The 18,640-nt window shown below is 41.8% G+C and overlaps 1 protein-coding gene across 1 annotated transcript in view; it reads left to right on the top strand.

The window, feature by feature from the left end:
• EPG5 (ectopic P-granules 5 autophagy tethering factor) overlaps positions 1–18,640 on the top strand; it is a gene marked incomplete at its 5' end in the record, with an annotated part of 60,562 nt that overhangs the window by 15,849 nt on the left and 26,073 nt on the right. Inside the window, 11 exons of the mRNA XM_010175293.1 lie at positions 575–715; positions 936–1,100; positions 2,336–2,455; positions 4,020–4,282; positions 6,512–6,652; positions 7,390–7,534; positions 8,425–8,622; positions 9,134–9,244; positions 10,010–10,129; positions 11,742–11,908; positions 12,133–12,360. Of these exons, the coding sequence (XP_010173595.1) occupies positions 575–715; positions 936–1,100; positions 2,336–2,455; positions 4,020–4,282; positions 6,512–6,652; positions 7,390–7,534; positions 8,425–8,622; positions 9,134–9,244; positions 10,010–10,129; positions 11,742–11,908; positions 12,133–12,360 (1,799 nt within the window). The remainder of the gene's footprint in view (positions 1–574; positions 716–935; positions 1,101–2,335; positions 2,456–4,019; positions 4,283–6,511; positions 6,653–7,389; positions 7,535–8,424; positions 8,623–9,133; positions 9,245–10,009; positions 10,130–11,741; positions 11,909–12,132; positions 12,361–18,640) is intronic.

Below are 18,640 nucleotides of genomic sequence, written 5' to 3' on the forward strand. Positions count from 1 at the left end.
TGCTCCTCCCTGGAAGTGTTCTTGGCCAGGCTGGATGAGGCTTTGAGCAACCTGGTCTAGTGGAAGGTGTCCCTGCTGCTGGCAGGGAGGTTGGAACTGGATGAGCTTTAAGGTCCCTTCCAACCCAAACCAGTCTATTATTCTATGATTAAGTGTATTCTTTTCTTCAAGAAAGAACAGCTTTTCTGTAGACCAAGCCAGAATGAAACAAATGGACAAAAATATATTTTGTTGGCTTTTTTTTTTTCTCATGCAGGTCTAACTTACAGCTCTGAAATTCCTTGTGTGGTATTTTTCTGCTGTGGCATGAAGTTATGTGGTTTTTGTTTTTTTTTTCCTTAGTGATTTGGTTTGGTGGTTTGTTTTTTTTTTTTAGTGTTCCTCTGTTTAGTTTTAGACTTTGACACTGTGCCATATTATTTTATTTACCTTCTAGGGCAATCAGTTTCATGTTTAATACCAGCATTTATCAGCTTTGTCCAAAATCACTCAAGAGCAATTTTGTTATGTATTTTATTGCCGTGTCAGTGAAGATCAGCCATAACCAGTAGCTTCTCTCTGCTCATCTTCTCAGGTATCTTATGTTAGTCTTTCCACAAGAGAGACCTTTTCAAAAGTTGGTCGAGAACTCCTGGGAGCAATTGCCAGCATCCATACACAGATTATTTCTGTGCTGCTGGATCGAATTAGAGAGACCATTGAGAAAGTTGGGATGGTAAGTGCTGACCTCCATCATTTAAAGCAAGCACCCAGTTAAAACTAGAGGCCATACCAGACTGTGTTCTAAGATACAGTTTGGTATGAATAAATCATGTTAAAGATCTGTCTCTATGTTTTTTTTTTTTATCATATCACTTTTTAAGATAGAAGGGCATAATGCTGATGGTGGTTCCATACTGAGTCCTGATTACCCTTTTTGTTTTCTGTCTTCAAAGGTTTCTTTATATCTGTTGAAAGAACTGCCGTTGTACCTGTGGAAGCCTTCTTCATCTGAGATAGCACTGATTCGTGACTGGTTGTTGAATTACAGTCTGACGACAGTGGAGAATAAACTAGCCTGCATTATCTTGGAAGGACTAAACTGGGGATGTGGTGAACATGTATGTATTGAAAACAGGAAGCCTGATCCTGGTCTGTTTTTCATAGCAAAAGTTTTACTTCACCTGGGACTATAACTGAGTTTGAAAACATTTCATTACATGCTTTATAGGATGGATGGGAACTTCACAATAATTTTTCAACTTTCTACCTGAGGATTTGCTTGTGTGACTTTCTTGTACTGCTGCAGCTGAGATTATAAGACACATTTAAGCAGGATTTTCCTCTCTCTAAACAAGAGGAAACAGCTGTCAGAATAGTTTTTTGTAAGTCACTTGATTAAGATACCTGTGGCTGCAGAAATAGAGGAATCCTCTGGGAAGTGTGTATGAGACTGGTGTAACTGTAGTTTGCAGGCTGTTACCCACGTATGTTTTTCACAATGCAAGGAAACTTATAATTAAAATTAGAGAATTCCAAGTCCTGAGCATTATTGAAGTGATATTCCGTCATATCACAGAAGTGGTAAATATTCTCTAGAAGGGGTTACTCCAGGAGCTCCATCAGTTCAGGATCTAACCGAGGGTGAATGCTTTTTCAGAGAGAAACAGAAATAGAATGGTGAAAAAATCCTGTTGCCTGAGTTCAGTAATCCCTTTTAGTGTTTTAATCTGTGCATTTGGTCACTCTGAACTCTTCTCTTTGCTGTGCTGATGGTTGTACATGAAGATTCCTTACTTTTTCTCCCTGTTTCTTGATGAAACATGTGAAAACAAAGGAATGTTAGGAAGAGTTAACTGTGAGGTCTTTGCTGTGCAATAAGTGTCATGTCTGTACCCTTTGGTGAGGGGAAAAATAGTTCTTTAATGTGGAAATTGATAAGAGAAATTACTATGTTTTGATACAAAAAACATTTTTGTTTTGTTTTTGAAGGCAAGATTTCCAGTGTCTGCACTATGTAATTTAAAATGCCACTTATGGATCTTTTCATTAATTGCTATAAATTCACAAAATGCACATGGGAAGTGATTGTGGTCACTTTTTTTTGTTTTTAAATTTTTTTTTTTGGAAATAACTCTAGCAGTTGAGCTTTGTATTGCCCAGTGTAAGCTCATTATTCTTCAATGTTGTCTGAAATTCTTCTTACTGGCCAAGATTTTGCCTAGGTATTACAATACTCAATCTCTTTCTGGCTGTTCAGATTGAGATTTATTTCTTTGTATTGCAACTGAATGGTACAGTTGTAGAAACCTTTTAAATGAGGCAAAATTTTGTGATGCAGTTCTGTTTTTCACAGGATGCTCTTCATCTGGATCCAGCTGTCCATTCTGAAGTTGCCTTGATGGTCCTGGAAGCATATCAGAAATATCTCTCCCAGAAACCATATGCTGGGCTGCTTTCTGAAAGCATAAAACAGGTATTCCTTCTTCAGAGTTACAGGGAATAGCTTGTTGATAGTGATAGACAGGAAAAACTGCAGGCCAAGACCTTGTTTTCTTTTTTCCTTTTAAAAGCTATGCTATCTTGATACTATTAGAACATCACAATAAACCAACTTTCATTATTTTTTGCACCTCAGGAACTATTTGAAAATACTGTTAGGCTTATGTTGAACATCTATATGAAAAACAGACATTTCAAATTCAACCCCCTTGTAGGTTTGTGTTATTTTCCAGCCTGTAGTTGGACAGTTCCCAGCTGTTCTTCCAAAGCATCTTTGACTTATTCGGAGTTGGACAATACTTGCTTAGTGAAAGGCTACCTCTTATTACTGGTGAAGAGAAGAGACATCCTTCCTGTGTCTCCAGATCTTACCTTACCTGAAGACTCAAGCGTTGATCTCTAGGAGTTTTTCAGGAGTGATCAGTGCTGTGTTACCTGAACACCATACAAACAATTATTATATTGATTTTACACCACACTGGTGACTGAGGAAGGTATGGCTCCAAGTTATAGAAGGGGAATGGAAGGATAGAAAGATCAAGGTTGAAAATCCCTCTTTTTAGATATTCAATCCAAGATGCTTTTGTTTATTTATTCAGGGCTTTTAGCAGTGTTGTGCTTTGTCTTCTCAATATTTCTTGTGCAGTGCTTTCTCCTCCCCTCCTCCCCTGTGCTTTTTTCCTCAGTCTTTTCTTCCCACACTCTGAATGTTCCTTATTCTCTCTGCTCTTTTCTGACTTGCTTCTCTGCAGTACTTAATCATGGTTTGTTGTCTTGTGCTAGTGAGATGAGTTCTCTTTTTAAGACTGTTTCAGCCTTGGTTGCCACTTGTATTGATGAATCTGTCCTGACTTGCATGTGCTTGTAACTGGGGTTTGAGAGAAAATGCTTAGGTTCTTGTACCCCCACTCAGAGAGGATGAAATATCTGCATTGACTCCCAGCTCTGCAATTTACACTGATCTGTCAGAGCATGTACAATCATTTTTCCCAAAGATTTTTAATTCCTTGTGATCTAGGAAGAGTCTTCATGGCAATGGACACATGTACATGGCACAGAGACTCTGCCTGTCCACACTACAGACTTCTTTCTGAGCAAAGACTTCTTGTTGACTTATGTTATTTTTGTATTTTTTTGTTTTCCTTTCACTAGCATTCTTAAGCATTACTGAAGGTTGTGTGTGTGTGTTTTGTTTTGTTTTTTTTTTTAATAGTAAAAATAAAATTTAATCCAAGACCAGTATCTGGTTTGGAGAACTTTAGCCAAGCATCATAGGTTGATAGCCTTTACCAAAAGGGATGGGTGTGGGGAGAAGGGTGGTGGAAATCAAGGCCAAAGAAACAGAGATTTCAGCTAAACTTAATTGGAACTGCTACATGGTATGTCTGAAAAATAACTGCTGTTGCTCTGATCTTGTGTCACAGTATTGTGATAGAAGAGGAAGCTCATCCAAGCTGACTCAAGTCCTAGACTAGTGCCATAAGTGCTGTAGGATGGCTGTGCTTCCTCTCATTCCCGTTCCTGTTGGTTCATTCCAGGTCTCCTACTTAGCCAGCATCGTTCGATACGGAGAAACACCAGAGACTTCCTTTAATCAGTGGGCATGGGGTTTGATTCTGAGGTTAAAGCTTCACAGAAATGACCGTGGCATGCAGCACGGCTGGCCTGCAGTCCCTGTGTCTGACAGTGTCCTCGACATGACAGAGTCATCGGTCATGCTTCACCCCCTGGTGAAGGCGGTTAAAGCAGCCATCCCTATCGGCTGTTACCTGGCGCTGGCAATGACCACGCTGGGTCACAGGTAAGTGTGCTTTTTTTCCTCTTTGCCTTGGGTGGGTGGCCCCAGTGACTGAGCAACGTACCTAATGATGAGCTGAGGGCGATTAACATCTTTATGCATGTTTAAACAATAAAGGGCATCTGATCATCTTTCAAGAGAAGTGTGGGCAGCAGGTCGAGTGAGGTGATTGTCCCCCTCTAGTCCGCTCTTGTAAGGCCCCACCTGGAGTACTGCGTCCAGTTCTGGAGCCCCCATCACAAGAGAGACCTGGTGCAGCTAGAACAAGTCCAGAGGAGGCCACCAGGGTGATCCGAGGGCTGGAGCAACTCTGCTGTGAGGACAGGCTGAGAGAGTTGGGGTTGTCTGTTGGAGAACAGAAGGCTCTGGGGAGACCTTATTGCACCTCTCAATATTTGAAGGGGCCTGGAAGAAAGATGAGGACAGACTTTTTAGCAGGGCCTGTAGTGATAGGACAAGGGCAAATAGTTTTAAACTGAAAGAGGGGAGATTCAGACTAGATACAGGGAAGAAATTTTTTACGCTGAGAGTGATGAGACACTGGCCCAGGTTGCCCAGAGAGGAGGTAGAAGCCCCATCCCTGGAAAGCCAGGCTGGATGAGGCTTTGAGCAACCTGGTCTAGTGGAAGGTGTCCCTGCTGCTGGCAGGGAGGTTGGAACTGGATGATCTTTAAGGTCCCTTCCAACCCAAACCATTCTATGATTCTATGATCCAAGAGGCTGGGCGGTCTTTCAGGGTCTGTAATTTCAAACAACGTGCCGTTTCCTTTATTTTGCTAATACTTGTTTTGCTTTCTGCATGTTAGGGTCAAATTAGTAACTAGAAATAGTATTGAAACTGAGGGGTTAGCATGATTGCTATGGACAGGAATAACTTTTAACCACACTTACTGAAAGGGTCGTTCTACAAGTAATTTGTTTCAGCAGGGCTGCAGCAAAGCATTTAGAAAATAATAAGGAGAAAAAACCCACTTATGCTGGTAATGATAAATAGAGAGCTTTATAAGCTCGATACTGAACCTCCTAGCCCTGACTGTGTTCCAACACAGTCTTTTCCAGTGCTTTCAGCTGGTTTGTAGGTAAGGTTCTTGAACATAATAAAATGTACTAGATGATTAAAGTACAGAGCCAGGCATAATTTAATCAATCTCTGTGTTCCCTGAATCTCTCCATCTCTTACTCATATTTATAATTTTGACTAACCTGTGATATTGCTTTAGTCTTTAAAGAGAAATTGCCTTGGCTTTCTTTTCCTTTTCCCAGCCATTGCTTGATGCTAAGGTTATGCCATAGATACATTTTTGATTCTTCAAAGCATTAGAGTAATTTGAGACTGATATGAAGCTATTCTGACTTTGAGCATGGAGTGAAAAACAAGGAACCTCTTTGCTTCTGAGCAGGGTTCCCCACACCCACCTCCCTTCCAAACACTGTCCTTGCAAGGAACTGTTTGATTTCCATCTCCTGTTTAAACAGTAACACTGGTATTTATCACATGCAAAAGTTTGAGATAGTTAAATTAATGAGCAGAAGAAAAAAAACTCTGTACTATGTGCTGGTGACTTAATACAATATTTCATTTTCTTGACCCCAGAGTAGACATAGGATTAATGTTTCAAAACTTTTTCCTAATGTGCAACCCTTCTCATTAGCAAAACTTGATGCAGAGCAATGTACCCAGTAAGTTGCCACTAGTGAGTTTTCTGGACAGTAAGAGTAGGATTCATGTAAGCTGACTGCAACCATTTAAGTACCTGCTGTAAGGAAACCCTCTGAGCTTCATTTATAGGTAGTGAAGAAAGATGTCCAGAGCATCATCCATCCTGAGGAGTAGGTAATATGAAACTCCCTCTGTAGAATCTTCCTTTGCCTGGAGAGGGAGGCTAGTTGGCTCGGTTAGGCAAGAACCCTGAGCTTTAAATTGATTGAAACTTGATGGATGAAGACCTCCATCTCCAGTGATACTTTGAAGATGGGTCACAAACCTCTTCAGAAGGGCAGGAGATACTTACCAAGTCTGTCAGCAATTGAATGATTTCTACAGCTGGAGAAAACACTCTGTGGATTTAGCTGTTTAAGTTTTCAAAGATGAAATGTAAAGATATGCATGGCTTTACATCTCAGTTCACAAAAAAAAATGAACACCCAGTTTCCGTTTCTACTGATAGTCAGTGTGTTTTTGCTTACTTTTTCTTTTTCTTTTTTTTTCTTTTTTTTTTTTTTTTTTGGCAGCATTGAGAAGTTCTGCGCTGAAGGGATCCCTCTTCTGGGTGTACTTGTCCAGTCTAGACATCTGAGAACAGTAGTCCATGTACTGGATAAAATTTTGCCCTTATTCTACTCTTGCCAGTATTATCTCCTGAAGAATGAACAGTAAGCATTATATCTTCCTAACGTGTTTATTGATAAAGAACAGTGACAGTTAAGATTAACTGTTAAATTTGTCAGGTTTCAATCTGTGTTTTTTATCCAGCGAGAATGTGATGCAAGTGATGGGGAAAATACATCTGGTTTATTTGCTAAGTTACATTTGACATTGACTGTGGTTGAGGAATTAGTTGTAGAAGTGTCTCCTACTGACCTCGTGTGTACAGTCATCACTGATGCTGCTGCTGTGCCACAGAAGTGGTCTTCAAAGAGCTGTATTGACAAGGGGCTGTTGTGTTTAGATAAGCAAGAAAGATAAGCCAGCAATACTATATAACTGTGCTCTTACTGGTAAGTTGAGCAACTGGGAGTGTACTCAAGTACTGGACCTCAGCTCTCTGTCTTGGTAGATGTGTAATGTGGTCCCTGGGGTGCTTTTGTCTTGGACCCCTTCGTCTCCCAAGCAATTCCCAGACTAGATTTGGGTGCTGATGTGGATCAAGAGCTGTATTCAGTCCTGATGAGCTGCCTGGCATTACAGTCTGCTGTGAACTGCTCAGACTGTACCTATGATATGGTTAAAATGGAACAATTAAACCTGCAGCATGGTTATGAATCAAAATCCTCGTATATGGCTGTCACCAGCGCTGTTGAGCTCATTTTAAAATTTCTAGAAGCAGCTTTTCTGTGTATTATGCTTCAGGAGAAATTTTAGAGTTAATTTAATTTCTTGACATACCTAGGTTTTTATCTTACATCCAACTGTTCCTTCATCTGGATAGTGGAGTCCCTCAAGGCATGACCCAACAGGTTACCCATAAAGTAACTCAGCACTTGACAGGAGTGAGCTATGGAGAAAATGTTAAGCTGCTCAGTAGTATGATACAGGTAAGGAAAATATCCTTTTTTTAAAAAAGGAGGTGTAAGTATTTAAAAAACAGGTAGGCTTTTTTGATTGAGTTAGTGCTTAAAGTTAAAAAGGATACTGAATCTGGTAGTTATGCAACCATGAGGTACAAGTAGTTGGGTTTGGTTTCCTGAAATACTTAAACTTACCTAAATCTGACAGTACATATGATGATGCACGTAACAACAATATGTGCCTTCCAGACTTCTTAGAAAACTATTTTTCTAATACCAGGTCAAAACTGCCTAAAAAGGGTATGTAATATGCAGCACTACTTTCTCACCTGTGTTAGTTGAGCAATGCAGAAGGTATATTAATGTTTGAAAACTTTGCTTTTGACCGTTGATTTATGGCTATGCCAATGTTTGTGTGTTAGGGAACTAGGGTTTGGGGGTTTTTTGGGGGTTTTTTTGGTTTGTTTTTGTTTTTTTTTTTCCCTAAGTACAGAGAGGTCAAGAACCAAGGCCTGATAACATTGGAGAGGGGTAGGGACTAAAGGGAAGCGTATCTACTCTGGGAAGTCCTTTTGCAGGAACAGCAGGCTACGCTTCAGAAATAGGTGTCATTTATACCTGAAGGACACAGGGGTCATGTTTACAGCTTTTGCATTAGTTTTTGCTGATGGCACAAGATGCTCAGCCCTCCAGGCTGCAGAATCTCTTTTGGAGGTGTGGTGGTTTCACCCAGAAACCACCACAGGAGGCTGGAGGTGACAAAGCTGTTTTTACAGAGGTATAGAAAGCATAATCGTAAATTATTTATTTTAAGGATAGGCCCACAGCCTGATGCAAGTTAAAAAATTTTTCAATAAATTCTTATCCTTTAGTTGAAACTGCAATCTCTTGATTAATTTTACCCTTTAAATTGTCAGACTCACATTTTCCTAAGTGACCAGCCAAATGGAGTGGGGCCAGCTGCAGTACTGGAGTTCTGGGTTCAGGTCCTCACCAGCCAGCAGCTGTGGCACAGGGACCGGGCAACACTCTTCTTGCTGGATGACTTGTGTAAAGCTGCTTTTCAGTACAGTCAAGAGGACTGTGTACAAAAGCTCCTTTATCAACAACACAAGGTAAATGGGTGTGGTGTAATGATGTCCCTGTTGATCAAATAGTCAGTTGTGTTGTTCATTCTCATCTTGATGTGAATGTTTTTTCCTGAAATATAACAAAACCTGTAACGATGATGAGTGATAATGGGGTTGTGTGATCTGATTTGTTTCCGAATAGGTTAGGATCAATGAAATATCTGATATTTGAATAATAATAAGAATTAAAACCTATTTGAAACACAGGTCTCATTCATGAGTTCTATCGTAGTATTTTAGTCTGTGGTCTTTGCATTTCAAATGTTCAGTAGTGTATTTAGAACCAAAAATAGAGCATCTGCTCCTGAAAACACAGGTGCTGTCACAGAGTCTTTTCAGTCAAAAAGAAATAAAGTACAAGCAGGGATTTCAGTGGTAACTGGTTGAGCTAAGGTTGGGAAGTAGCAAGATGTGATGGATTGGAACTGGAATGAAGGCAGAGTGACATACCTGTAACTTTTAAATCATCACCCAAATGTTTTCTGTTTCCAAGCAGAATGCTTTGGGCTATCATTGTGACAAAGGTCTGCTGTCTTCGCTTGTTAGCTGGATCCTGGCAGGCAATGTGACACCTTCCTTTGTTGAGGGCAATGCCAATTCCTCTCAGGTAAGTGGTGTCATGGTGTTGTATGGACAACCCTGGGATAAGCAATATACAGGTGTTTAAGGGTTTTCCTGCTTTTTCTACTTTTTGTAGATTTTTCTCTTGTTCCATCTTTCTTCCTACCCCTGTGTTTGTGAGTTTTCTTGTGATAAAATCTTAATTTAGCTTCCAAAAATTTTGGATTTATTACTCTAAAGGGAACATGGACGTTTTGCACAGAGAAAGCTTGTCTGATCTGTGTCCCAGAATTCATATAATAGGATTTATTAGTAAGAACTTATTCAGTTGTTCTCAGTATATTTAATGAAAGAAAGTATGTAAAGCCTGACTCTTCTATTAGATCAGTCTTTTTCTGATAAAAATTTTGAATACTAGTTGCTTTCTCTCTGCTTAAGCAAGTTCCTTATTTGAGCAAAAAGAAAAAAAAAAACCTGCAGTACCCCCAAATGAAGATGTGTAGTGCAGGTGGGAGAGAGATGTTATTTTTCAGGGTTTGATTAGGTTGTTTCCTCCAGGACTGTCTGGATAGTCCTGTCAGTTGTCCTTAGTTTTTCCTCTTCTTTCCCAAGATTTTACAGAATATAAAGAGGATATTTGAATGTAGATAAGGAGGAAAGCTCCCAGTTTTCTTTTTGAGATATGATACTGTTTTTGCAACTTTGTAGTGAGAATCTGGCAAAGACACATTCCTCTTAAGAAAACAGCAAGCCTCCTGATCCTACCCCTGCCATTTTGTTATCGATGTTTCTGTTATTGCTGTTTTTACAGGTCTGGTTTTCGTGGTTGGTGTTAAATATGGAGTCAATATTTGAAGAAGATTCACAGCTGCGCAGAGTGGTGGAGGGGGAGTTGGTTATTAATGCCTTAACTCCTGATCAAGCTTTGAAGGTGAGGGAACTGTTCATCTGCTTTTATTAGACAGAACTACTGGATAGAAGTGTTCTCTTGTATTGCTTAGATTTTTTATTATGTGCTTTCTCTTACCAGGATAGAAGCATAACTAATGCTTTACCTGGATTTTGAGGAGAAAATATACCTCGGGGAAATTTTCTTTTGTACTTTGGCTTGAACATTTAAAAACTACCATGCAAATATCTGAGTTCTAATATACCATTACTTACAGGAAACATCAGTCACTAATTAGTAGTCTTGCATTATTTTCTATGGGTCATCTCAATGTCTTATGACCTTCAGTAGATTTATTCTATATCACTGAGAGAACAGTGCAGATACTCTTATTTTACAGGTGGGAAAATGTGTCTGTATTTCAGAGGGCATTTCTCAAATGACTTGAATTTTGCAGAAGTCTGGACTTTGCCTTTTCGTACACTTGCTGAATTATTTTCCAAGACTTTCAGAATTGTTTAGGTCTCTCTCTTAAAAAGGCACTTTGTCAGGTGCACTTTAAGCCATATTGAAGCATTTTCCAGGTTCTTTGCCCAAATTCAGTTAGAAATTCTGCAATGAAGCAACTGGAAATCAAAGCTGTCTAGTCTTGAAGTGCAGCCTTTCACAGATCCTTCATCTCAACTATTTCAGTGTGTTGTAATGAACAAGGTAGTCTAGAAGCTCTATGAAAATAGATCTGGCTATGTCCAAATGGGTGCATGTCTTGGATCCTTGAATACTAGTCTGGAAAACATTTGTCCCTTGGCTTGCATGTCTTAATTTAACTGGAAAGCAGTGAGATAGTATGTGGGGAGGGTGTGGTAAAGGATACTGAAGGTTCCTAAGGTCTAGTATGGGTGATGAAGTAATGCCATGGTCTGCAACAAGATGTGGGAACTCAGAAAAGCCTCCCATTCCATTGCTTCAGGCACAGTTCATGGGAGCTTGGTGTGTGACTTTTTAATGATTTAGTGGGTCCGTGGAGTAGTGTTGTGTGTTGCACAGGGTGCTGCTGCACACGTTACATCGCCTTTGTTCTGCTTTTGCAAAAAGAAAAAAAAATATATTTCCTTCTGTATTGTTTCTTTACATTAGTGTTGCTTCACATTTTAGATTTTCAATAGGGCTGTATGGAATGTAGCCTGGAAAAAGCTAAAGGTAGCATGCTGTAGGATTCTGTGTCCTCACATGGTTTAATACTGTTACTTTTACTGGTTTGAACGTGCTACCTGCTTCACTACTGCTGCTTTGTTTTCCAGTAGCACTGCTCTTATGGAAGGCTAAACCAAGAACATCTATCTCTGTGAAGAAAAACAGTAATTCACTCTACTACCAATGGCCCATGTGTTGGCCTTGCATTGTGCTAGCTCCTCCATTCATGCTACTTTTATTTTAAGCATCAGAGGTGTAGCACTGCTCTCAACTGTCCAACACAGCTTTGAGCTGGGCAGCTCTTCCTCTGTGACCTGTAAGAGATGTGTGAATGTTTCCAGAGTTTTCTCCTTCATAATTGCTGAGTTTTCATGCTGTATTAATGTGTTGGGTTAAGCTCTAACAGCCCGTTACACGGAACAGCAGCACAACACTTGTCTGAAAATGGCTCTTTTTGCAGAAAGCACAGACCCAGCTGAAGCTGCCCATCGTACCTTCCCTTCAGAGGCTCATGATTTACCGCTGGGCTCACCAGGCCCTCGCTACCCCTGCTGACCACCCTCTCATGCCACTAATCTGGCAGAAATTCTTCCTCCTTTACCTTCACCGACCAGGACCACAATATGGGTGAGTCTGATCATAAGGGTTCTAGCAGATTAGAAAGCACTAATAAGTTTGCACTCGCTTGCACTTGCAAGTGAGATTAAGAGCCTCACACTAAGACTGCACCTGAAAACAGTTGAGTACCAGCAGCTTCTCTAAAGTGTTGATTTATTTGCAGAGGTGCTGATCTGACAATTTGAGCAAGACTTTGTTGTGCTTTTTTTTTTTTTGTTGTTGTTAATTTGTAGATTACCTGTAGATGGTTGTATTGGAAGACGTTTTTTCCAGAGTGCAGCTCATGTCAGCTTACTAAATGAAATGAAGCAGCGCTTGATAGAGGTAGCAGACTTCCACCATGCTGCTAGTAAAGCACTAAGAGTGGAGAGTCCTGCAGAGGGCACTGACAGATCACCAGAGAAGGCAAGCTGCTCACCACATTACCTGACTTCACCAGAACTGCATAAGGAACTTGTGAGGTAAGAAAACACCTGCTCAGTTCCATCTTATTCAGTGCAACCACCCGAGGAGCTACTAGAGCATGGTCTTAGCTGTGGGAGACATGAAGGAATGTGACCCTTGGCTGACCTAGGTGTACAACAGGCACTTGTTATATGCATAGTTGTGGTCAAATCTGTTCCTCTGTTGGCACAACTTGTTTTGTTTGAGGGGGAGCTGATTTTACTACTAAAAATAAAACATTGTTGATAAGAGTTGTTGCTCCCCTTAGGGGACAGCTTTGCTTTTTAATTATTGTTATCCCTGTGCTGGTAAGGTATTTGTTGTTTAGACATATCTGCTACCAGTACTTATCTCACTAGCTATAAATGTAAAATGCTACTTTGTGTGTGTACATCTGTATGTCACAGACTAGGACCTAAATTTATGTCTGAGTAAGACTACTTCATCAGGGAATTTACTGGGGACACATGATTCAGTTAGTGCAGTTTACCGACTTAACACACTGAAGTTGAGCTGTGACAAGTGTGTTCTGTGCCAGCTGGAAGGTGATATGTCTGCTTAACCAAAACCTTAGCACAAGGCTGTCGACTTGTGTTGGAGTAGGCTGAGGAGATGGGCATGGTCACTCACTGCCACTCAGCTGATGAACACTCACTTTTGTGAGGGGTGGTAACTGCTAAGAGCTACCTTTCTCATGCACAGTGAAATGGTAGCTGCTGCTCAAAAGTCAGTGGTGCTGTTACACGGAGGCTTTTGGTCTGAGAAGTCTACCCTAAGAAATACTGCAGTATTACAGTATCTGAATGTTCCCAGAAACTAGCTGAAAGGATTATTTGGAAAGAGTCCCTTGCTCAGGGGTTTAGGCATATGGGATCTGAACTCCTTTTAAGTACTTCCCCCCAAGCAATTGGTAAGTTCTGTACAAACAAATGGGGGAGATCATAAACCCTCCTTGGTCATTGTCTTGGTTTAACCTCAGCAGATAACTAAGCACTAAGCAGCCACTCACTCACTTCCATGCCCTGGTAGGATGGGGAGGAGAATTGGGGGGTGGCGGAAGTAGAACTCCTGGGCTGAGGTAAAGACAATTTAATAGAACAAAAAGGAAGAGAATAATAATATTAGAATATACAAAGCAAGTGATGCACACCACAATTGCTTACCACCTGCTGACCCGATGCCCAGCTTTTCCCTGAACCACACTTTTCTCCCACTAACTCCCCCCAGTTTTTATACTGAGCATGATGTCCTGTGCCGTGTAATATCCCTTGGGTCAGTTTGGGTCAGCTGTCCTAGCTCTGCTCCCTCCCAGCTTCTTGTACACCTCCTTACCTGGAAGCTGAAAAGTCCTTGACTTAGTATAAGCACTACTTAGCAACAACTAAAATATCAGTGTGTTAACCAACATTCTTCTCATACTAAATCCAAAACATAGTGCTATACTAGCTGCTAGGAAGAAAACTAACTCTATCCTGACTGAAACCAGGACAGTATCCACCCCTTATTCTATACCACCACGTCGTGCCAGGTTCTGCAGTTTCCAATACATTCCAATTAATCACCATCCCTTTTCCCATCCTTTGATACTTACACACACAGGTTTTATTCCTTTAATCTATGAGCCATCCCTCTAAAACATCTGTTGAGTTCATTTAGTCCCTGACTTTGGGCTCCATCTGTCCTAACAGTCTTTCAGGGCAGGAGACATGGTGCAGTCTAGATCAGTCCGTGGCAAATGGTGGGGCTGTTTCCACCCCTGGGACAGTCAATTCCAGGTATTCTGGACACCCCTCTGGGTGAAAGCAAACTGTGGCCTGCACTCTGCTGCCAGAGGTATTAAAGAAAAATACAGCAGCAATATCAGCTGTGGCCTAGTACCCTGGCTGCTTTTGACTCCAGTTCCTATTGGAGTTCTAGCATGTCCAGCCCAGCAGCACTCAGTGTCAGCATGACTTCATTTAGGCAATGGTGGTCTATTGTTAGTCTCCATGTTCTGTTAGAATTCTGCACTGGCCATATAGAATCACAGAATGGTTTGGGTGGGAGGGAACCTTAAAGCTCATCCAGTTCCAACCCCCCTGCCAGCAGCAGGGACACCTTCCACTAGACCAGGTTGCTCAAAGCCTCATCCAGCCTGGCCGAGAACACTTCCAGGGAGGAGCAGCCACAGCTTCCCTGGGCAACCTGTTCCAGTGTCTGACCACCCTCACAGGGAAGAACTTCTTCCTCATATCTAATCTAAACCTCCCCTCCTTCAGTTTAAACCCATTTCCCCTTGTTCTGTCATTAACTGCCCTATATGGGACTGTTAAAGGGAGAATTAGTTTTGCTGATCACTCCCTGGCTCTCCAGTCAGTGAATCAGTTTATGGATGGGGGTCAGGGTGTCTCAGTTGGTGTGATATTGCTACCGGTGCACTGTTGTGGTACTGTTTGACACCTGTTATTCTTCAATCCTCAGCAACCCCACAATAGAAGGGTCTTCCAAGAGGCTGGGCCAAGCAGACAGCTGCTTAATTTCCTCTAAGGCAGCTTTACCTAAAGTCCATTGATACCCTTTTGGGTCCTTGAAATAACGTTTTTGGAGATAGTGTTTGTCAAGGATACACGCAGCCTCTGAGCCAGTTACAACGCGGTGTTTCTGCCACTCATTCCCAGTTAGGCTTACTTCAACCTCTAGTACAGTTAGCTGTTGGAATCCCCCTGTCACTCCAGAAATACAAATAGGTTTTACCCCTTTATAGCCTGATGGCATTAGGGCACACTGTGCACTGGTATCTACTAGAGACTTATACTCATGTGGGTCAGATGTGCCAGGCCAAATCCACACAGTCCAATAAACCTGGTTGTTCCTGTCTTCTACTTGGCTGAAGGCAGAACCCCCTCTAGTGCTAGTTATAGGATTTGCTGCTCACTCAGGATCAGGTGTAAGATCAACCCTTCTACTCTGGTGAACTGCCCACTGGAGACTGGAGCAGCAGTTTTCTTGGAAAAACCCCCATTTGTGATTGTTTTCCCTTGCAATTCATGTACCCTTGCCTCTAGGGTAGAGGTTGTTTTTTCTGTCCGACTTCCTCATATCCTCTCCGTGGTCCTGCAGATAAGACCACAGGGTAGCCCGTGGGGAGTACCCTCTATATCCTCTCTCTTGAGCTGAAGAACACTTACTCGTAATAGTTGAGAAACTGATCTGTACAGGTGGGGAGTAGGACTGGTCCTCCTGGAGTTGCTGGAACTCCTGGAACAGTTTTTCAAATAGGTTTTTGGACTTTTCAATCAATTTTTTTTGGCTTTTCAGGCAGTTTTTCCAAAGCTGAGACACAGGCATGTAGGGAGGAAGAATGATTTTCTTTCATATTGTCAGAGGTGGGCAGCCACTTCATCCACAACTGGTGCCTCTTCACCTTTCCAGGCCACTGCCAATGAGTTGGCATATGACAGTGGTGCTCTCCTTACAAATTTCTGCTACGTGGGTCATGTGCACTGGACTTATCTGTGGCTAACTGCATTTTCTGGGTCATAATAAATCATCTCTAACATGGCCAATTCCCTTAGGTACTGGGTACTGGGTACCTACCTCCATGGTGGTCCACTTGGCTGCGTGAAATATAACATATGAGAGAGTTGGGGCTGTTCAGCCTGGAGAAGAGAAGGCTCCAGGGAGACCTTCTAGTGGCCTCCCAGTACCTGAAGGGGCTCCAGGAAGGCTGGGGAGGGACTTTGGCCAAGGGCAGGGAGTGAGAGAACAAGGGGTGATGGCTTGAAAGTGGCAGAGGGGAGATGGAGCTGAGATGTGAGGAAGAAATTGTTTGGTGTGAGGGTGGTGAGCCAGTGTCCCAGGTTGGCCAGAGAAGCTGTGTCTGCTCCTCCCTGGAAGTGTTCTCGGCCAGGTTGGATGAGGCTTTGAGCAACCTGGTCTAGTGGAAGGTGTCCCTGCTGCTGGCAGGGGGTTTGGAACTGGATGATCTTTAAAGTCCCTTCCAACCCAAACCAGTCTGTGATTCTATATTTTTATGATCTTCCTTGAAGGGATACCTTTCTTTCACACTTAACACAAGTCACTTCCAGAGGCTGAGGACTTGTGTCCCTTTTCCAATTGCCTTGTCAATGCCCCTTTCCTGAGAAAATGATCCCAGCTGCTTGGCTTCCCTGCCCTCTAATTCCAGGCTTCTAGCTCCTTTATCCAAGCATCAGAGCAGCCAGGTGATAATGTGCTCACCTGCATGATGGCTGAAATGTTTTCACATATCCTGCAGCTCACTCAGGGACAGGGATCGAGAGATTACCTCTTGCTCAGGTGCATCACCTATCACTGGGGTCTGCATATCCACAGTACCAGTCATGAGGATCTGTCTCTGGGTTGATTTAAACTTCTTAAATAGTTGTTTAACCATAAGCAAGACCTGAAACACGTTTGGAAGTCATAGAAATAGGAACACACTGGTTTGAACATCCCAAAGATACCAAAAGTTCTCGATTGTAATGAGCTTGGCAGGGAAGGGGAAGATGTCTCCTCCAATAGCTTGTCTCTCTGAGGAGAAAAGGTAAAACGTGTAATTATTAATCGTCTCCAGGAGGTGGCACCTGGAGGACGGAGGTGATGGCAAAGCCGGCTACACAAAAAAAAATCAATCAGCCAATGATACCCTTGATCCAGACTCCAGAGCTGATAAGCAGCACAACAGGAAGCAAGTAACATGTTGCATCCCACAGCTCTAATGACTCTGAGAGCAAATAAATCAACATTTTGACCAGCTACTATTAAACCAATACAATGAATACTTGTAACAAGTTTGTTTTAACACGCTCTGATCAGATCTGTTGTTATCTCAACCCTTCAGGCCCCACACTGGGTGCTAGAAAAGACTGTGTGGTTTAATCCTAGCTGATAACTAAGCACCACGCAGCTGCTCACTCCCTGTGGGATGAGGAGAAGAATCATGGTGGGGTGGGGAAAAATGTAGTAAAACTCATTGGTTGAGATAAAGACAGTTTAATAGAACAAAAAGGCAAATAATAATAACAGAATATACAAAACAAGTGATGCACACCTCAATTGTTCACCGCCTGCTGACTGATGCCCAGCTAGTTCCTGAACTAATTGGTGACCCCTCCCTGGTCACATCCCCCCAGTTTATGTACTGAACATGATGTCCTATGGCATGGAATATCCCTTGGGTCAGTTTGGATCAGCTGTCCTGGCTGTGCTCCCTCCCAGCTGCTGGTAGACCTCCTTGCTGACAGAGTGTGGTAGTTTTACTTGGCTAATGCATTTCTAAAAAGAAACCTAGCTCTGTCCCAGCTAAAAACCAGGACACAGACCATGGAAAGCTGAAAAGTGCCTGACTTAGTTGTTGTTAAGTAATGCTTATGCTAAAATATCAGCATGTTATCAACATTCTTCTCATACTAAAACCAAATCAGCAGTATTCCAGCTTCTAGGAAGAAAATTAGCTCTATCCTGGCTTAAACCAGAAGAGTAAATTGTGAAAAATAATCTGGAGATGCTAAGCGAGTGTAACTTGATTAATGTTTTCAGTCTTTCATTTCAAAGGAGTTCCCCACTCCCAACTTGAAACCAGACTGCTCTACAGCCGAGTAAAACTTATGTTCAGGAAGTTTAAGACCACCTAGACAGGAGGGAAAACATGGTTAGAGTCCATCAGAGCTGACTCTTGGGACTAAACTACTTCAGTTTTTCACCGGTGACACTGATACAGAAAACAGGAGTTCGCTAGTGATATTAGTACCACAGTGCAAAGATAAAGTGATATTCTAGTTCTCCTTTGCATTTGATCAGGAAAGCTTGGATGGTGTGATTATAAAAAGGGTACCCCTCAGAAGAGTGATGCCATTGAAGAAAGAAATGTATTTATGTTAAAGCACAGAGGAGGAAATGGGAATAAACTCACTGTGAATTTGAGTCTGACAAAAAATTAAAGGATGTAACTTGAGTGAGAGCTTTTAGAGCAAGCACTCAAGGGAAGTCATGGGGTGAGAAGCTGAACTTAACTCAGATGTACTCTTTTTTTATTCATTGGCCTTTTCAATGGGGTTGTCAGTATGATTCACTGATGTGAGAGATGCTTCCAGTCCTGGGTCATGTTTGTTAATTTGCATAAATGTTTTCCTTTTCAAAATTTGACTTTCTTTGTTATTGCCCTTCATATTTTTCTAAATATCTGCTTTCCACTCTTGATCTTTGAACTGACACTTAGTAAACTAGTCACAAAGCATCTGAAACGTCCCCACTTTGAGCCGTGTCACCTTGTAGTGTTATTTGTTTCCTTAACTCTAA

Source organism: Antrostomus carolinensis, unplaced genomic scaffold (genome assembly GCF_000700745.2).
Source record: "Antrostomus carolinensis isolate BGI_N321 unplaced genomic scaffold, ASM70074v2 scaffold5019, whole genome shotgun sequence".
NCBI lineage: Eukaryota > Metazoa > Chordata > Aves > Caprimulgiformes > Caprimulgidae > Antrostomus > Antrostomus carolinensis.